General features: G+C 41.2%; 1 protein-coding gene across 2 annotated transcripts in view; it reads left to right on the top strand.

Moving 5' to 3' along the window:
• The window catches only part of NVL (nuclear VCP like), a 68462-nt gene that overhangs the window by 41297 nt on the left and 8336 nt on the right, over positions 1-18829 (top strand). For both annotated transcript variants that reach the window (XM_050948489.1, XM_050948488.1), the window contains 2 exons: positions 9090-9196; positions 15105-15181. In XM_050948489.1, coding sequence (XP_050804446.1) covers positions 9090-9196; positions 15105-15181 — 184 coding nt within the window. The remainder of the gene's footprint in view (positions 1-9089; positions 9197-15104; positions 15182-18829) is intronic.

Below are 18829 nucleotides of genomic sequence, written 5' to 3'. Positions count from 1 at the left end.
TTGGGGGCACATAGTAACCTTTTTTCCCTAGCGCAAGGTCTCAGGAGACTCTTTAAATTGCATAGAGGCTGTTACCTCATTGTGCCCATTGATGACAATGGGAGACCTTGAGCGCTGATGAGCCCTTTAATTCCCTTGCACTGCATACATAGAACACTGAATAAAGAACACTGCAGAATATAATTGCACAATGTAAAGTACTCAGTTTATATATAATCACTTAAAGATAATGACCAGCTAATATTTTGGGTGCAGAAAGAAACTCATGAAGATATTAGACTTCTTGGATGTGTTACAGCTGAAAAAAAAATAGGATTAATAGATTAAGACATCTTGGCAGAATTTGCAAATCAATTATTGTATCTACAGAACCTTGAAATTAGCTTTTGTGCCCAAAGCAAGTATTTAGTTAATGAGTTCTTAGGAAGATTGAGACATCTAGCTCATCAGGCTTCATGGATGAATGTATTACATGGCATAAGACCCATTTAGACCCATTTATTTAAAGTGTATTTGGTGAAAAGATCTGGAATTCATGTGAGAATTGAACCAAACAAAGAAAATGAGCTAACGTTGTTTGGGTTTGATCCTTAAACTGAATCAGTTCAAAATGTTTCATAGATTATTCTGACTTGTGGAATTGAGAGAATCTCTGTTGGAATTGCTCAGAGAAAATAGACAACTATAAATACACAATTTGCAGTTGTTCAAGAATCCAGAAATTCTAGCTTACTATCCTTATGATAGAAAGATCACATCAAAAAATTTCCTGTCTCTTCAGTTCCATGTATCATGGCAGACTATCAAGCCTCCAGTATAGTAAAGGACAAATGGTTGCTACTCAGGTCATATTTACATACAGTTTGTTCTGCTTTAACTATTCTGGTATAGTTAAAGCAGTGCAGCATCCTCTCCCCTTGTGTGGATGCAGTTTGCTGGTATAAAGGTTCTTTATCTTAGTATAGCTCCTCCCATATGCAAAGAGGAATAAGCTATGCAGATATAGATTACCTTTATAGTGGTATAACTGCAACCACACTAGGAATTGTATCAGTATAACTATTGTTTGGGGGGAAATGACATCCCTAACTGAAATAGTTATACTGGTACAAAATCTGTGTGTAGAGCAGGCCTTAGTTTAATTGTATCAGTATTGCCCAGACATAAAAGTAAGACTGTAACTTCCTTTAATACTGTAGAGCTGTTGGTAATAGAGACAAATACTGATCTTTTGTAAAAACTTTTAAAATATAAAGCCCATGGGAACTATCTGATTCCTACTTTACATGGAAGAGAAGGATTTATTCTTCACCAGTCCTATGAAATCTGTTTATGATAATGGTGTCACATGCTAAGGGTTCTAAAACAGGACTTCCAACTTCTTCTTAAATACAGGATGTTTCTGAAGTTCTTGTTAAACATACCAAATGACCTTGAAGAACTCTTTTAAAGCTTTCTGATTACTGTCATCATAGCAGAGATTCGATACCCTAAACTTAATTGCATCTCTTTCCCTTTGCATGTGGAACCAAAGCCAAACTGTCTAGTTAATCTAAAGAGAATTAAGCCTTAAGAGTTCCCAGTTTTTCAAAAAATTCAGAGTGTGAAAGAGGCAGATGTGCTATCTCAGGGAAAGGCATTTAAAGCCCAGATGGAGTCAAATAATTGTATTGTGTTTTTCACTCCACTACCTTCCCAGAATCTGGGATCGAAGATGTTTGCCATGTCTGTACTACAAAGTTTGGTTGACACAAGTTACAGACACTGAAGTTTGTGTATTGCTCTAGCGCATGCACATTGGGCTGCTTGTGTCAGCATGGCACATACTCACCAGGAGTGCTTGTGTTGATGTAAAGTGTGGCACATCCTGGGTAGGTTCCCCACAGTGTCTCACATTACCATTCAGTGCAGTCCCTTTTGGGACATTTTTGCAATGCTTTGTGGCACAGTAGCACATGGCCCAGGGATTTGTGGGAGATAGGGTCAAATTCCCACCATGTCACTTTCTACACCCCATCATACTTTTCACATCTCCTAATTTTTGCTCCATTTTTTAAAAAACTCTCCCATAGTCCACACGGCACGTGTTGGTATCCACCATCTCTCTGACAGGAGCATGGAACCTGCAGACCTCGGCACAATTCTCTTGTCTGTTGCTAATAGAGAATGCACAATTCTCTAGTATTTGCGCAGCTTGAGGGTGTATTGCTGCAGTTGGGGTTGTGATGAGGGTGATGCAGAGATGTTTGAGCACAACTGGATGCTGATGGACACTACACACAAAATGCTAGGTTGCTGATGGCATTCACAAAGCAGCTCCATGTGGCAAAGTGCCATTTTTGGACCCAAGAAATGAGCACTGATTGATGGGATCATCTCATAATGCAGGTTTGGAACAGCAAGAAGTAGCTGCAGAACTTTTGGATGCAAAAGGACACATTTCTGGGGATGGGTGCCAAGCTTGCCCCAGCCCTCTGGTGCAGGGACAGCAAAATAAGCAGCGTTGAAAGTGGAGAAGGAAGTGGCAATCATGCTCTGGAACTGTGCAACACCAAATTGCTGTCAGTCTCTGAGCAATTATTTTGGAGTTGGAAAATCCACAGTGGGGGTCATTGTGACCCAAGTGTGTAAGGCCATAAAATGTCTCCTGTGGGGCCAGACAGGGAGATAAGTGTGTGCAACTTCCTGCTTGAAAGGAACCTGCTTAATACATCACCGCTTGATTACCTGCCTTAAGTTCAAGGCTTTGAGAACATAATTTCCACAATAGATACATAACTCCTTACATATTACTCATATATACATTTTGAAATGATTGACTACTAGTGGGCTACTGGCTTTTGATAGAGACCTTACATGTTACCCTCTGGTAAACTATTGTACATATACTTGATCCAGGGGATTCTGTAAAACGCTGTGCATCTCCTGTGCCCTCTGTCATTTGGTCACATGATGCCAACCTTAACTTTGTGGTGTAGCCCAGGCCTTAATTTACAAGAACATCAAGAATCATTGCTATAAGTAGGGTTTGAATTGTTCCAAAATTCTATAGACACCATTGTGGATTTTCATCTGCAATAACACTGCTCTACAGCCAAAATGCTTCTGAAATAAATGTAGTCCAACTTTACTAATTCTGGGTCACTGAGAATGAAAATGATGCTTAAAATTGTTGATTGGCTCTAGTTTTCAAGGTATGCTATTGGGTCAGTATATACGACCCTTGACTTGGGAATGGCAGAGGATAAGTGAGTTATAAAGGGAAGGGATCTCAGTTTAAACCAGAAATGACTAAAATACATCTTTGACTGGATCTATGAATAAATCTATGACTGGGTTTGGACAATACTTGTTTTTTAGGCAAAACAATGAATGATGCAATCTGAAGCTGGTATTGCGTCATACATGATGATATTAATTGCATCATGTTATTCCTAGAAGTCATGGATGATGCAATCATAACGAAGCTTACATCACTTTGCTGAACAAATTGCCCTATATCAGCTCTAGAAATCATACAGTGTCGTGCTCTCTTATTTGTCAGTATTTGATTTTGCAAAGGGACACATTTCTGTTTAGCCAAAGTGAGCAGAGATGCCTTGTACTTGTGTGAACAGTGCAGATAACTTCTGCTATGTTTGTGGTGAAGTGACTTTTGCATCACAAAAGCGCAGTATAACCACTATGGTTAAGAAAGCCTATCACTTTTCTTTTGGCTGAAAAATTGGAGTTCGGGACAAGAGGTGGGCCCCACACATATGCTGCAACACTTGTGCAACCAAACATTCCATCAGCTATACGCCCAGTACCCCACGGAGAAGGACTGCCGGTTCCTGATGCACCAGAATCATTCTCACTTGAGTCAGACGAGGAAGAGGATGAAACTTCTGGTCCTGAACCATCAATGTCACAGGACCCACATTTTCTCCCATCCTCCTCCTCCTCTGAACCACAGCTCATAACACAAGGTGAACTGAATGACCTTGTCAGGGATTTGGAACTACCCAAGAGTAAGGCAGAGCTGTTGGGCTCTAGACTACAGCAGTGGAATCTCCTGGCAGGCTATCAGGGCAAATGGAGCCCATCAATGCTTGCAGACTATTGCTGAACAGTGACAAGAGATGCTCCATTTAATGAACACAAGAGACAAGCCAAGAAGCGCCGAGTAGACACTGAATAGGACTAAACTATGTACATAATAGTTTTTTGCCTTTTGTTTCCTAATAAATTTTATTTATTATAACCCTTTTGCTGATTTTTAAAGTGTTACATAAACAGGACAAGTGAAATATTATCATGTAAAGCAACCATAAACACATGAAGAGACCTAGGTTTACAATTTATGATTAAAACTCTACTATCTACACAATATACATAGACATAAAATGTAAAAACTTAAATATCTTAGAAACAGTAGCCAATCAGTTGTTTTAATTGTCATATTTGAATTCAGCACATCAAAATACATAATAAATATCACATTTTATCTCTGAAGCAGACGACTTCTCAAATATTGTAGACTAATGTAATTAGTAACCTGTTGCATTCTATTGAGTATTAAATTTATCCACAACCTTGTTGACTCTTGTCCTAGCTCTTTAAGTAGCTCTGTCACGTAGTTATGGTCTCTGTTGTGTAAGCACATTTTGTAATTTGCATGATGTGAGATACTAATGGAAAAGGGTTGGATGTTCTCCAAAATGATTAAACATATGCTGAGCAACACCTCGGGGGGATATTTGAACACTGAGTAAATTTTTCTTTCCCCATTACAGAAGTGTAATCATTGAGGTTTTCAGGATCACTTAAGGGCCAGTGACTGAAGAAAGGGTAAGAGGGAAGTACAGATTATTAGTTAAAGTAAGTGGGAGTTAGAGCTGAGTGTTTTACTGGACTTTGTCACAAACTTATTGTGTATCCTTGGACAAGTCACTTAACCTCTCTGTGCTTAACCTTCTGTTTTTAAAATGGGAATCATACTTACCACGTAGGGGAACTGTGAGGCTTAATTTAATATTTGTAAAGCACTTTGAGATCCTCAGATGGAAAGTCGAATAAAAGTGCATAGTGTTTGATACCATTGCACTAAAAGCAATTCTTAGCTATTGGAATGACTTCTTGTCATCTGTTCTTAAATTGGCATAACTTTCCCCATAACACACACACATACATAGAACCTGGAAAGTGTATTTGTGCCAGAAAAGGATAATGTTGTTGGCAGCCCTATGTTTAGAAGAATAAGGGGAAAAATGCAGGACTGGACACCAATCTTGGCTAACCCTTACCTTGCCTGATGAAGAGCAAAGAAGATGAAGATTCCCCGGGTTCGGGCCCCATGCCTAAAGGGGCCTTGCTCTGGGGGTCTTCAGCAGCATTTCGGTGGCGGGGGGTCCTTTTGGTGCCATGGAAGACCTGGAGCGGACCGCCCCACCACCAAGTATTGTAATCAGGCCCCGCAGGTCATAAAGCCAGCCCTGATGAAGAGTCTTCAGTCTGTGTCCTTCCAGCATTATACCTGCAGTAGCTAACGCAACTAGAGGTGTGTCTGTGTGCCATGGCTATGGATATACTTCCTTTCCTTTTTCCTCACTATCTGTGATATCAAACTACAGTAAAACCCAACTATGATTTCATCTAATACATTTCTTTAGTCTATGATTTGAAAGAAACCAGGATTCTTCAGCAATAGGGATAAATTGCCTGTGCCGCTTTACCCACATCATCTATATCTAGCAGCAGATTTCTCCAGCCTTTCAATTCACAAGAGGTGAACTTATGGCCATTAACTACTTAGGGACATCTGAATGCACAGTCTATTAAAATAGATGCGTGACTGCTGTATCTTGGAAAAACACAGGTTTGTTGATGGTATTGCTAGAAGAAAAAGGTGGCCAACATGTCTTTGACCTGTTTATTTCCTCTTTATATCACAGTTTTCTCTCAGAGGTGAAGGATATTTAATACACCGAATGTAACTGTAACCTTTTGCACAAAACTGAGTACAATTCTAAATTCAGGATTATTATTAGTAGTAGTAGTAGTAGTTAATTATGGTAGCATGCAAATGCCTCAGTCTCCTTTGGGGTTCCGTTGTGTTAAGTACTGTACATACACAGAAAACAGAGTCTACCCCATGAAGAGCTCATGTGCTGCTGGATCTTTTTAGGCTAGTATGAACCTATCTTGCACCTCTCAAAATTTTTCACACCTCTGAATTTTTGTAAGTACATATATGAACTATAAGGGTATTAGGATCTTTGTCTGGATTAATTGATCTTTTCCAGGCTTTTTAATATTAAGTTTTCTTAATTGTAACATTAGTATATACACCTCTACCCCAATATAACGCTGTCCTTGGGAGCCAAAAATCTTATTGCATTATAGGTGAAACCGCGTTATATCAAACTTGCTTTGATCTGCTGGAGTGCGCAGCCCCCCTCCCCCCAAGCGCTGCTTTACCACGTTCTATCTGAATTCATGTTGTGTTGGGTAACGTAGTTGTTTGTAATAGCTATGTTTCCTTGCATCCTTTCTAAACCTTCCTACGGGTCTTCAAAGAAATTTATATTTTTAATAAATACTTTTAGACTTTAATAATCTTGTATGCAAAGTGGCCCCCATTACCTGGATATTTGAGCACCTAATAGTCTTTACTGTATTTATCCTCACAACACCTCTGTTAGGTATGGCACTGCTATTATCCCTTTTTTACAGCTGGGAAATGAAGGCAAAGAGAGAGGCTAAGTGACTTGGCTGTGGTCACACAGGAAGTGTGTAGTGGAGCTGGGTCTCTCCCAAGCCTGAGACTAGCACCCTAACTATTGGACCATTTTTTCCCTCTCACTACAATAGGTTTTTAGTATTTATGGACTCCTGCTGTGTTTGAAGACTCTACATATATGCCTGTGGTGCTTAAAAGCTCCTATAGATTCCAGCAGTACTTTAAAACAGTGAATGGCCTTCTGCGAACATTTAACTGCATGAAGGATTCCAGTTTCTCTCATTGCCATGTTCATTTCTCTTCCAAGATCAAATAAAGTCTGGAGTCCCTGGTCTGCACTGCCTCTCAGGAGACCAAGTTCATGTGGTGCTTTGCAGCGCCAGCTAATATTTTAATGTGTTCAAAGAACACTTCATCTGCTCTGCATCTGATGAAGTGGGTATTCACCCACGAAAGCTCATGCCCCAATAGGTTTGTTAGTCTATAACGGGCAGGCAACCTATGGCACACGTGCCAAAGGTGGCACGCAAGCTGATTTTCAGTGACACTCACACTGCCCGGGTCCTGGCCACCGGTCTGGGGGGCTCTGCATTTTAATTTAATTTTTAAAGAAGCTTCTTAAACATTTTAAAAACTTTATTTACTTTACATACAACAATAGTTTAGTTATATACTCTAGACTTATAGAAAGAGACCTTCTAAAAACGTTAAAATGTATTACTGGCATGCGAAACCTTGAATTAGAGTGAATAAATGAAGACTCAGCACACCACTTTTGAAAGGTTGCTGACCTCTGGTCTATAAGGTGCCACAGAACTCTTTGCCGCTTTCATCTCCTCTGTTACCTTCCAGAAGAGTAAGATCCTATAGCAATGCAAATGAATAATAAAAAGTGTTTTCACCTGCATAACTATACTTTGCGAAGATGAACATTGATTCTTAATTTACCTTTTATATTACTTGAAACATTTTCGGCTATAGTTGATTTGGCGAGAATTCTTTCCTTACCCCTAAGAGAACAAGCTGAAAATATTTTTTCCTTTTGTGAATTCATGTGGAACTCCTTGTTCAGCTATGTCAGCACCCTCAGGTGTGCCAGACAAATGTTCTCTCAGTATATTTCTGAACAAGAAAAAGCTGCCTATATCTGTCAGTAGGCTCAACTGATAGTTGAGGGGCAGACTTACGCTTATGTCACACCAGACACGTGAGTGGACTGTGAACTAGACAATGTCGGTTCCCACTTGGTGGCAGTAACAGTTGTTTAGCAAACTGTTTTTTGGGCTTCAGAGCTTCAAATGTTGTCTGCTGTGCCTTCCACGCACGCTTTATTTTATTTTATTTTTTATCTTATTTTATTTTATTTAGGAAGTTTTTACGTAGTTTACAAATCCTTGCTGGGTAAATATCAGAAACAAAACAATCACTACAATGGTTAGCTTTTGTTTAAAGAGACCTTTTACAAGATTGTGATCATTGATGTTTTCTGTTTAACAGGATGGTACCATATTACAGAGGGAGCATCATCATATTGTTTTTAAAGATTTTTATTAAATTGAATTAAATGGCTATATACACATTTAACAAACCAGGCATGTCTATCAAATGTTAATATTCAAAAAATTGGGCACATGTGCAGCCTCTTTTTGCAGATGAATATGCTTAATCTGAGTACTGACTGAAAGGTAACCAAATAGCTAAGTATCTCTCTGTCCGTCTTGCTGGATATGTAATTGGTGTGTTAATTTTCCACAACCACAGCCTCCTTTTTTTTTTTTTTGTAATCATTCCGTTGAGCTGTGGTTGAGCTATTATGATAGGCTACCAATAACCAAGCAACTACTAGCAGAGGAGAGATTAATTCATTTCCTTTTCTGTGACCGTTTTCATTAGAAAGCCCCAGGAGGATTTCCAGTGGATCATTTGGTAGTACATATCCAGCAATTTGTGATATTTTGTTATGGGACTGCATCCCAAAACTCTGATTGCACATGTCCACCATATACACCTCTACCCTGATATAATGTGGCCCAATATAACGCAAATTCGGATATAACATGGTAAAGCAGCGCTCCGTGGGGGTGGGGCTGTGTGCTCCGATGGATCATAGCAAGTTCGATATAACGCAGTTTCACCTATAACATAAGATTTTTTTGGCTCCCTAGGACAGCATTATATCAGGGTAGAGGTGTATACATAAAATCTCTTTCACTATAATTTCTCCAACCATTCAATCTCTTTCTGTTTTTTAACCTGATTGGTATGAGGTACCATTGAAACAGTATCTTAAAGACATTTTCTTTTATTCCACACACATTTCTAGTACTGCATCTAATTTCAGGATTATATTTTGTCTTCCTCTCCTCAGACATAATTGACCCAGCTATTCTGCGCCCTGGCAGACTGGATAAAACACTCTATGTGGGTTTACCACCACCTGTGGATCGACTTGCGATTTTAAAGACCATCACCAAAGTGAGTATTTGGAAAGAGATCTATACTAGAAGAGGTCATTCTTTTGAAGTTATAGTTTGTATAGCATCATTCAACCTAATCGTAGAAGAATTGCAGGGCCCAGTATGACACAACATTGAAATAACTGGTAATAAAGAGTCATTAAAAGAAGCATCCAACCTTTTTTTTAACATAGTGATTAAGATTGATATGATAGGTGATCAAAAATTGCTTTACTTGAGAATTAAACTGAAAATGCTAGGTCCTATGTTATGTTCACAATTAGGACAAATTAATGGGATGATTCATTCCTTCATAAGAATGTGCATACAATGCTTTTGTATATCTGTTGGGTCTGCTATCTTTGTCACACCAAGACGTTTGATGGTGGAATTATAAAAGTTTACATACAAATTCCAGCTATAGACCTTATGCAGCAATAGTTATTTATGTGTATGTAATTCCTGTTGGGATCAGCAGGAGACTTGGGTGTGCTGGGGCTGCAGGAAGAGGCAGATGTGGAAAAAAGTTGTTAATTGTGGATTCCTTCTGTGGGTAATGCCTTACTCTGCCCAGCATGAGCCCTGGATTCTGTTCCTACTGCAGTGTGTTTCTCTCTCCTAGGTAAAGGGTATAGCATAACAATGCTGTCTTAGTAATAAGATATGAAAAGTGTTTTACATTATTCAGAAGCACCTCTTCCTTTTACTAAGGGACTAGTGTGTTGATGGCTCTGAAAGAGTCTTGTCAAACTTTCTTGAATTGGAAAATTGGCTGAGGCTTGTATTTAGAGAAGGGATGGGTCTTTAAAAACTCCATGAATAATGTGGAGGAAACCACGAAAGAGGACTGCAGGAAAAAAAAAAACAAAACTTGAAATTGTAAGCAGTGTTATGGTTGAATGTATGTGGGCTATTAATAAATCTCATAATGGAAGGTAAAATGTGAAGAGAAACTGGAACATGTCTGCTCCTGTCATGACTCGTGCAAGAGTTAGACTCTAACTAGGGCTCTGACTTGCTTCAAATACGTTTCTCACACGTTGTTCTTGTATAATAGCATTGTGGAAATAAGCCTCTCCCCATTTACTCAGCCGGTCTGAAACAACCTAGTTACTTTGTCAGTTACTGGCTCCTTGAAGCCACAGTGAGGGCTGTTCTTTCATTCATTCTTTTGTTCTTTCTTTCTTTCTTTCTTTCGACTCAGTTTTGAGGACACATTATGGGGGATGGGGTTGTAATTTTAACAATTTCTTTTTAAAGGGGACCTGTGAAGTCTCTCCTAAAAATTGGGCTTGTGCCGTTTTGTTGTATACAAAGAAGACCCGAAAAGCTTTTTGGGGGAAGAAAATGTTTTATTGTGACTGGGTTTTACCTCCTCCCTCTCATCTTCCGCACCCAATTCAGCTGGAGAATTTATGGGGATCTTGGAGAAGTCTTGAGCTACTCTCACTCTTTAAATGATGGAAGAAAGGAATATTTTTTTAAAGATTCAACACTCCCAAGTGTGTGTTAGGCATTAAAGTTCAATATGTTTCGGTAGATGCAAGTGTTTTAAACAGTCTGACTAAAATTCCCTTCCCTGAGAGCCCTAGCCCTGTTGCGTGGGGTTGAATTATAATAATTTTCAGGAAGTCATGGAGGTATTGTAAAATCACGGAATCCATGACTGACTCGTAGCCTTAGTCATTGCACTAGTTCTCCAGTCACCATGAAGTCTTCGAAACTAGATAAAGACCCTGCATTTCTAATGTAAAAAAACAAGAACAGCACACCCTCTCCAGGTGAAGGTGGTAGTATGTAGGAAGGTTATGGGAGACATACCCTTTCAGGCATATTTTTACATCATAAACAGAAAAGGACACAAGCCTTTTTGCAGATTATATTTAAAGTACCTGGGTGATCAAACTACTTCTTTTATATGCATGCGTTCAAACTTGTTATACCTGAATACAAGACACAGTGAGGATAGAGGTATGTGTTTTTGAGTGGGTGGCTCTCACCCATCCCTTTCCTGGGGTGGGGAAGGGTTGTGTTTCACTACTAGAGCTATAAGGCCCTCCTGGGTGTCTTCTCCCACACACACTACACACCTTCTATCTCCTGCATCGCAAACAAACATCCTTCCATCTAAACACTTTTAGCCACCAGCTGAAGGGTTTGCCTGAAGCAACTGAGAGTTGTTCTGAAGTGTTGCAAAATGTTCCAGCCCTTCTGCCTTGGAGGACTGAATGCAACATCTTGTCATCAAGCCCAGCGCCTGCCAACCCAGGAAGTGGGAGCTAGGATACTGCTGTGGACTTCTAATGCAAAGTTGATGTTTATTGGAATTGGAGATAGGAGACTACTTGGAAATTTCTACTAATTCTCTACCAAAACCTATTGAAAATAAGAGGATGGTTTTGAAAAGCTAATCCTCAAGTTCAGCCATAGGTTCAGACCTCACCATGGTCAACTCCACCCTTCAACCTTCCAAAGTAACTAACTTGAGTTCCGTGCAGTTCACTGTAAAGATCTCATAGTACTTGTCATGTGAATGGAAGCTTGTCCCCAGGATCTCTGTTCAAAACTTCTCCTTCCCAGTACTATTCAGCATGTAGCATAGGTCAGTGGCTCTCAATCTTTCCAGTCTACTGTACCCCTTTCAGGAGTCTAATTTGTCTTGCGTGCCTCCAAGTGTCACGTCACTTAAAAAGTACTTGCTTACAAAATCAGACATTAAAAATATAGAAGTGTGACAGCGCACTATTACTGAAACATTTGCCTACTTTCTGATTTTTACTATATAATTATAAAATAAATCAATTGGCATATAAATATTGTACTTACATTTCAGTGTATAGTATATAGAGCGATATAAACAAGTCATTGTCTGTATGAAATTTTAGTTTTTACTGACTTCGCTAGTGCTATTTATGTAGTCTGTTGTAAAACTAGGCAAATATCTAGATGAGTTGATATACCCCCTGGAAGACCTCTGTGCACCCCCAGGGGTACATGTACCCCTGGTTGAGAACCACTGGCATAGGTAGCTGCATTTCAGTGTTGATATTGAGTGTAGATGGGATTCTTCAGATGAAAGGTTCAGTATAAATGTAACCACTTCTGAAAATTGAATTGTCCCAAATTTACCCACTGAGAAAAACATCTTAATATGAGCGTAAGGCTGTTCCAATTCTGACTCGCCTGTACTGTAAGACAGCTGGGGTTTTCTTCTTTAAATGTTCAACTGCTGGTTATATTGCATGAAGATGGACCTTCAGAGAGAGAGACTTCACAGAAAACAATTGGTTTACAAGCAAATATAAAGTATCTATTGAGTAATCTCATGCATAGGTTATAGTGTTCCATGCTGAAGTATGTAGCCATGGAGAGTGGAAAATATTAAATGTTAAAATAGGGAATAAGATTTTTTTCAGCACACTGCAAAGAATTCACCTATACATTCTGGATACATAAACCTGAAAAGTGTGGATACATGGACCCTTGTTTGAGCACTGACATTTATGTTGTACATGGTGTTGAGCACAGACAAAGTCTCATCGCTAATGAGTTTACAGTCTAGTTCAGATGCACATGGCACAATGGGTAATAATACAAATTCAAGCTTGTATAGAAATCTTGCCATAAATCTAGTGTCTCTGTTCAGTCTGTGATTTTTAGCATCTAGCAGAGTTGTGACTTTAAGCTTCCAGGCTTATCTTTTGAAAGTATTGTGCAGGTATTCAGAACAGAGACACTGGATTTATGGTTTGTTTCAAACAACAATCTGAAACCCACTAACCGCCTCCTCTTGTCCTAGGACTGCAGAGCTGTCAACAGGCCACTCTACCTTGAATGGTTCCTTAGAATATGTGCTACTTATGCTTAACAGTCTGTTCCACCTTTCATTTAGCTGTGACACTGAGAATACCTTTCCCAGGCCTGAAGAAGAGTTCTGTGTGGCTCAAAAGCTTGTCTCTCTCACCAACAGAAAATGGTCCAATAAAAGATATTACCTCACCCACCTTGTCTCTCTAATATCCTGGGACCAACATGGCTGCAACTATGCTGCATACATTTCTCCATTATTTGATTTCAATCTACTTCCCCAGAAAATTTTCTCTTAAAGAAAGCTGGAAAACGTTTGGCTAACCAATACTGTCGACCCTACACCCTGCTTTAAGAATATCTGTGTAAAGGAGGAGAGGAAGTAGATACACGTGCTTATACCATAATCCTGCAACACTTTAGATCAGGGTGGGCAAACTTTTTGGCCTAAGGGCCACATCTGGGTATGGAAATTGTATGGCGGGCCATGAATGCTCACAGAATTGGGAGTTCAAGCGGGGGAGGGTGTCAGGGTTTCAGGTGGGGGTGTGAGCTCTGGGGTGAGGCCAAAAATGAGGAGTTCAGGGTGCAGGAGGGGGCCTGGAGGGGAGATGAGGGCTCTGACTGGGAGTGCGGGCTCTGGGGTGGGGCCAGAGAGGAGGGGTTCAGGGTGAAGAAGGGGTTTCTGGGATGGGGCAGGGGCTTGGTGGAGGGGGCGGTGAGGCCTCCAGCTGGGGGTGCAAGCTCTGAGGTGAGGCTGGGGATGAGGAGTTCAGGGTGTGGGAGGGGGCTTCAGGCTGAGGCAGGGGGTAGGAGGGGGTGAGGGCTCAAGCTGCGTGTGTGGGCTCTGGGGTGGGGCCAGAGATGAGGAGTTCAGGGTGCAGGAGGGGGCTCCGGACTGGGGCAGGGGGTTGGGGCACGGGAGGAGGTCAGGGGTGCAGGCTCTAGGTGACACTTACCTCAAGCAGCTCCCGGAAGCAGTGGCATGTCCTCCCTCCGGCTCCTATACAGAGGTATGGCCAGGCGTCTCTTCACGCTGCTCCGTCTGCAGGTGTTGCCCCTGCAGCTCCCATTGGCCACGGTTCCCAGCCAATGGGAGCTACAGGGGCGGCGCTTAGGGCGGGGGCAGTGTGTGGAGTCCCCTGGCTGCCACTACGCGTAGGAGCTGGACGGGGCACATGCCACTGCTTTCGGGAGCCATGTGGAGCCACAGCATGCATGGAGCGAGGCAAGCCCCCAACCCTGCTCCCCTGCGGGAGCTCGAGGGCCAGATTAAAATGTCTGACGGGCCAGATGCAGCCTGTAGGCTGTAGTTTGCTCACCCCGGCTTTACATTAATCTATATTCAGAGGGAACAGCTGTAATAATCTCTGACTTCCTCTTTAACACAGGCCCGTAGATTTCCTTGAATTAATTCCTGCTTGAACTACAGCATATATTTTTTGGGGGAAAATCTTTATTTAAGGATTTCCAGTGATGATGAATCCAGCACAACCCTTGGTAAATTGTTTCAGAGGTTAATTACCCTTGCTATTAAAAATTTGCATCTTATTTGCAGTCTGAATTTGTCCATCGTCAACTTTTAGCCATTGGATCTTGTTATATACTTTTGTTTGCTAGATTGAGGAGCGCTCCGATTATCAAATTTCTGTGGCCCACGTAGGTATTTGCAGATTGCGATAGTTACCCCTTAACCGTGTCTTTGATCAGATAAATAGATTGAGCTCCTTGAGTCTTTCCCTATAAATCATTTTTCCAATCCTGTATTCATGTAGCTTTTCTCTGAATCTTCTCCAGTTTTTCAGCATCCTTCTTGAATTGTGAACAGCATAATTGGACAGTCGTCGTCCTCTCTGTAAGGGTAATGTTGACCATGACACAGCTAGCCTCAACACTGGAATTCAGCAGCATTTTCTGAATCAATTCAGTGTCAAGTGGTTCTGCAGACCTGGTCTTCATTCTTGTCCTTTTCTGAGGTGTACTAATCCCCCACCCCTGTAGTCTCAGGAAATTGTACAGCCTGACCACAACATGATCTTTGTGTGATAGTCACTTTGGGGGTTTCTTATTCTAAAAAAATACCCATTTCTTTTCTTCTCCCATCACCCCCAACTCCTTAGGATGGTACCCGACCCCCTTTGGATGTTGATGTAAACCTTGAAGAAATTGCTTATGATCAACGTTGTGATTGCTATACGTGAGTGTCTTCTATTTTTAACTCAGATGCGTGCAGTGAGAAATGTCCTACTCATGTTAATGTGTTTTACATGATTTTTAACAGGAACGTTGGACTTACTGACTCTCAGGGTTCAAACGCCATGCCCTCTGTTTCCATCACTTATACTTGAAGTTTTTCCAGGGATTTGCTAAGACTTTGTAAATGGTACAGGCTTCCTCTTCCTACACAATAGTCTGGTGGTGCCTGACACTACTGTAGTTTAGCAAAGGCCACTCTGTCCTTTTTTCTTTGCCTTGTCTCTATTTCTGCAATGTTTACACTGAACCACAGATACAAAATTTGAAACATCTCTCTCTAAACTGGATCCACAGTTAAAGGTGGTAAAAGTGGGTAGGCAAAACTGGTACACATAGCATGTTCTCTGAGTTAGTTCACAGAAATGGATAATGTTTGTATTGTATGTGACACGGAGTGTTGGAGGCATATTTTATACTGAAGAGCCTTCATGTAGTACAAATGTCCAAAGGATGGACTTGATGCAAATTTAATAACCACTCTTATCGGTCATTTGCAAAGCCATAGCACTGCACAACTCCTCAAAGCTTTAAACAGATAGACATGATTGGTTGGTTAATCTTAAATTTCTTTGAGGTAATAATTGCTCCCCTAAAGACTTCGCACTCTTAATCTCTGCTCAGTGCAATAAAAATAATTTTCAGTGTAAAAAAAATACTTTAACCACAACATCAACCATCTTAATTATTACTGTAATGCCTAGGAGCCCTAGTCATGGGGCAGGATCCCATTGTGCTAGGCACTGTATACAGAACAAAAACATGGTCCCTACCCCAAAAAATTTACAATCGAAGTATAAGACAAAAGACAACAGGTGGAGACAGACAGACAGATGGGAAAGTACAAGGAAACAATGAGACAGTATTGCCTGTATAATAGGTAGTGATATCAGTGGATTGGTGGCCTAACTGTTGCCGGTGGTTGTTTTTGTTTTGTGTAGACATCATGGCAAAGGAGAGTTTTAAGGAGGGTGTTAAAGGATAATGAGGTGGCTTTGCAAATATTTATGGGGAGCTCCATCGAAGCATGAGAGGCAGCACTGGAGAGCACACAATGGTGCTTGTTTGAAAATTTAACAGTTGGGCAAAGAAAGCTGGCATCACAGTAGATAGTGAATGAGAGGTGATAAGTAGAGCAGGGATAGTTCATTAGAGGCCTTGAAAATGAAGATAGGCAGCTTATGTTGGATGCAATAGAGAAAGGGGAGTCAGTTAAAGGATGTGTGGAGAAGGGGTGATGTGGTCAAAGTGACCAGATAGGAAAGTGATCTCTGCAGCAGCATTGTGAATGGATATCAGAGTGGCAAAACTGCATTTGTCAAAGCCAGAGGAAAAGGATATTGCAATATTCAGGATGTGAGATGATGAGATCCTGGATAAAAGTTCGGGGCTGAGAAACTTACCAGACCCTTTCTAGCAGTAAAGCTAACTCTATAAGATGGACGTGTATCTATAAATAAAAGATGGAGGGTATTGAGTATTCCTGTTACAACTTGTCCCAGTTTTCCTCTCTGGATGGACTGCTGTAAATCGATTCCAATCCCCCTTGGTCTGGGTCCTGTTCTTAGCTCTGGGTCTCTCAGGCACACTCCCTAGTGCAGACTTCACATCTGACACCTTTCTTGGGCAGTGGAACCCGGCAATCCAGCTGCCTGAGCCCCCAGAATTGGTGCCACAGCCTTCTGAGCACACATTGCTTAGACATGTTCTCCACTAGAGCCCACCTGGCTGTGGGACCTCTGAAATCTAATGGAATCCTTCTGAGACCCTTGCTTTAATGCCATAGTAACACAGGCTTAGCAAGGGAGTTGTTTAATTATTTAAGTCCAGCTGCAGATGAATGCCTTTTGTTTTTAAAGGGAGGTGGTTGTTATGAAAAAAATGATGTAACAATTTCCTACCCAACAAAAGAGTTTCTTTACCACAGATACTTTTACTCTTGAAAGCACTTGAGAGTTACGGAGCTTTGGAAAACAACGCGCCCCCCTGCTCTGATTTCACCCCCGTCCTCCTCCAGTTAGTCTGAGGGCTGGTTAGTGGCCTTAGGCCAGGCAGCCCTTCCTAGCTTCCCTCTCCTTAGTCTGGTCTGCTTACATTTCGTGGTGCCCCCACCATAGCATGGGGACACCGTGTCCAGGATAGACTGACCTTGTCAGGATTAGAATGGTTTTCAGCCCCATGTGGGTGTCTTTAATCCAATCTGGAAGTGGCAGTGCTAAGTGACAGTCGCAGTTATTATTACGATCGCAAAATGGCATTAACAAAAACAAAATGGAGGTCACAAAACAACGTGTGTTACCCAGATATACCCTTAGTCTGTAATAGCCCCCGGAAGCAAGGTTCTATGACAGTACTTTAAATGAGCACAAGCTCCCATTTTTCCCTGTCCCAGGTGTTGGTAAGGAGGTGCGGGGGTGATCACCTAGGATTTCTAACAAAGGCAGGCTACTGTCCTTGGACTCAGCTTGTGGTGACAGGACAGCCTCTGGCTAGTAGGTATCTGAGTTAATCTGAAGCTCCACTCCATCTAAATGCCTGAATAGAGAAGGAGTGGTGTCTTTTTTCTGTTCCCTCCAAAACCTTCTGGAGTGAGAGGAGAAGGTCTCCACTGCATTGCCCCCTTCCAGAGCCTTCTGGTAGCATGGTGAGAAGAAGGAAAGAGGTTTGTGCAGCTTTACCCTCCTCTCTGATATCCTCTAACCCAGGGGTCGGCAACCTTTCAGAAGTGGTGTGCCAAGTCTTCATTTATTCATTCTAATTTAAGGTTTCGTGTGCCGGTCATACATTTTAACATTTTAGGTTTTTTAAATGTTTAAGAAGCTTAATTTAAAATTAAATTAAAATGCAGAGCCCTCCGGACCAGTGGCCAGGACCCCAGCAGTGTGAGTGCCACTGAAAGTCAGCTCGCATGCCACCTTCGGCACGCATGCCATAGGTTGCCTACCACTGCTCTAACCCCAACTTCTTTTGAAGAGAAAGAGACAGGAAATGGGTGGGTGAGAAGTTACTGCATTTTTCAGCCACTTAAACTGACTTAGGGGGAACAAGTTTAACTCTGAGTTGACTAGAAAGAGGAACTTTTGAACTGCTGGCTGGACTTTTCCTTGTTATACATCTGAATGATGTAGCATTTTCCACTGCTACTTTCTCCACTTCATGATAGTGAATTCAGTTGGCTAACTTTGAGTCGTTTTCAGTCTACACTTCAAATGCAGGAACCCCTTTACCATCCAAGTAGAGAGAGGGGAGCAAATGTTAGGATGCATGCAGCAGATGGCAGTGCTGATGTGCTTCACCATTGGGGAGGAAGGGGAATATAGTTTCTGTCAGTGAATGAAGTGACGATGTAGGAAGTTGCAAACAAGCATTTTGGCAGAGGCTCTGAAGGTAATTAAAGAATGTGCAGTGACTGGAGAGTATTTCAGTCCCTGTATCCAGGTGTTTGAAGCTCTCATTGCTAGATCTGCAATACTGAGCAAATAAAATTTCAATATCCACTGCATTTGATTTAAATAAATGTAAAACAAAGTGGGTACGGTACAGACCTTTTGGTTCTTGTTAACTCTTCTTTAAATGGCTTATAAGAGGAGAG

Source organism: Gopherus flavomarginatus, chromosome 4 (genome assembly GCF_025201925.1).
Source record: "Gopherus flavomarginatus isolate rGopFla2 chromosome 4, rGopFla2.mat.asm, whole genome shotgun sequence".
Taxonomy (NCBI): domain Eukaryota; kingdom Metazoa; phylum Chordata; order Testudines; family Testudinidae; genus Gopherus; species Gopherus flavomarginatus.
Note: the sequence above shows the minus strand (reverse complement) of the source record. Positions and strands in the feature narration are given on the sequence as shown.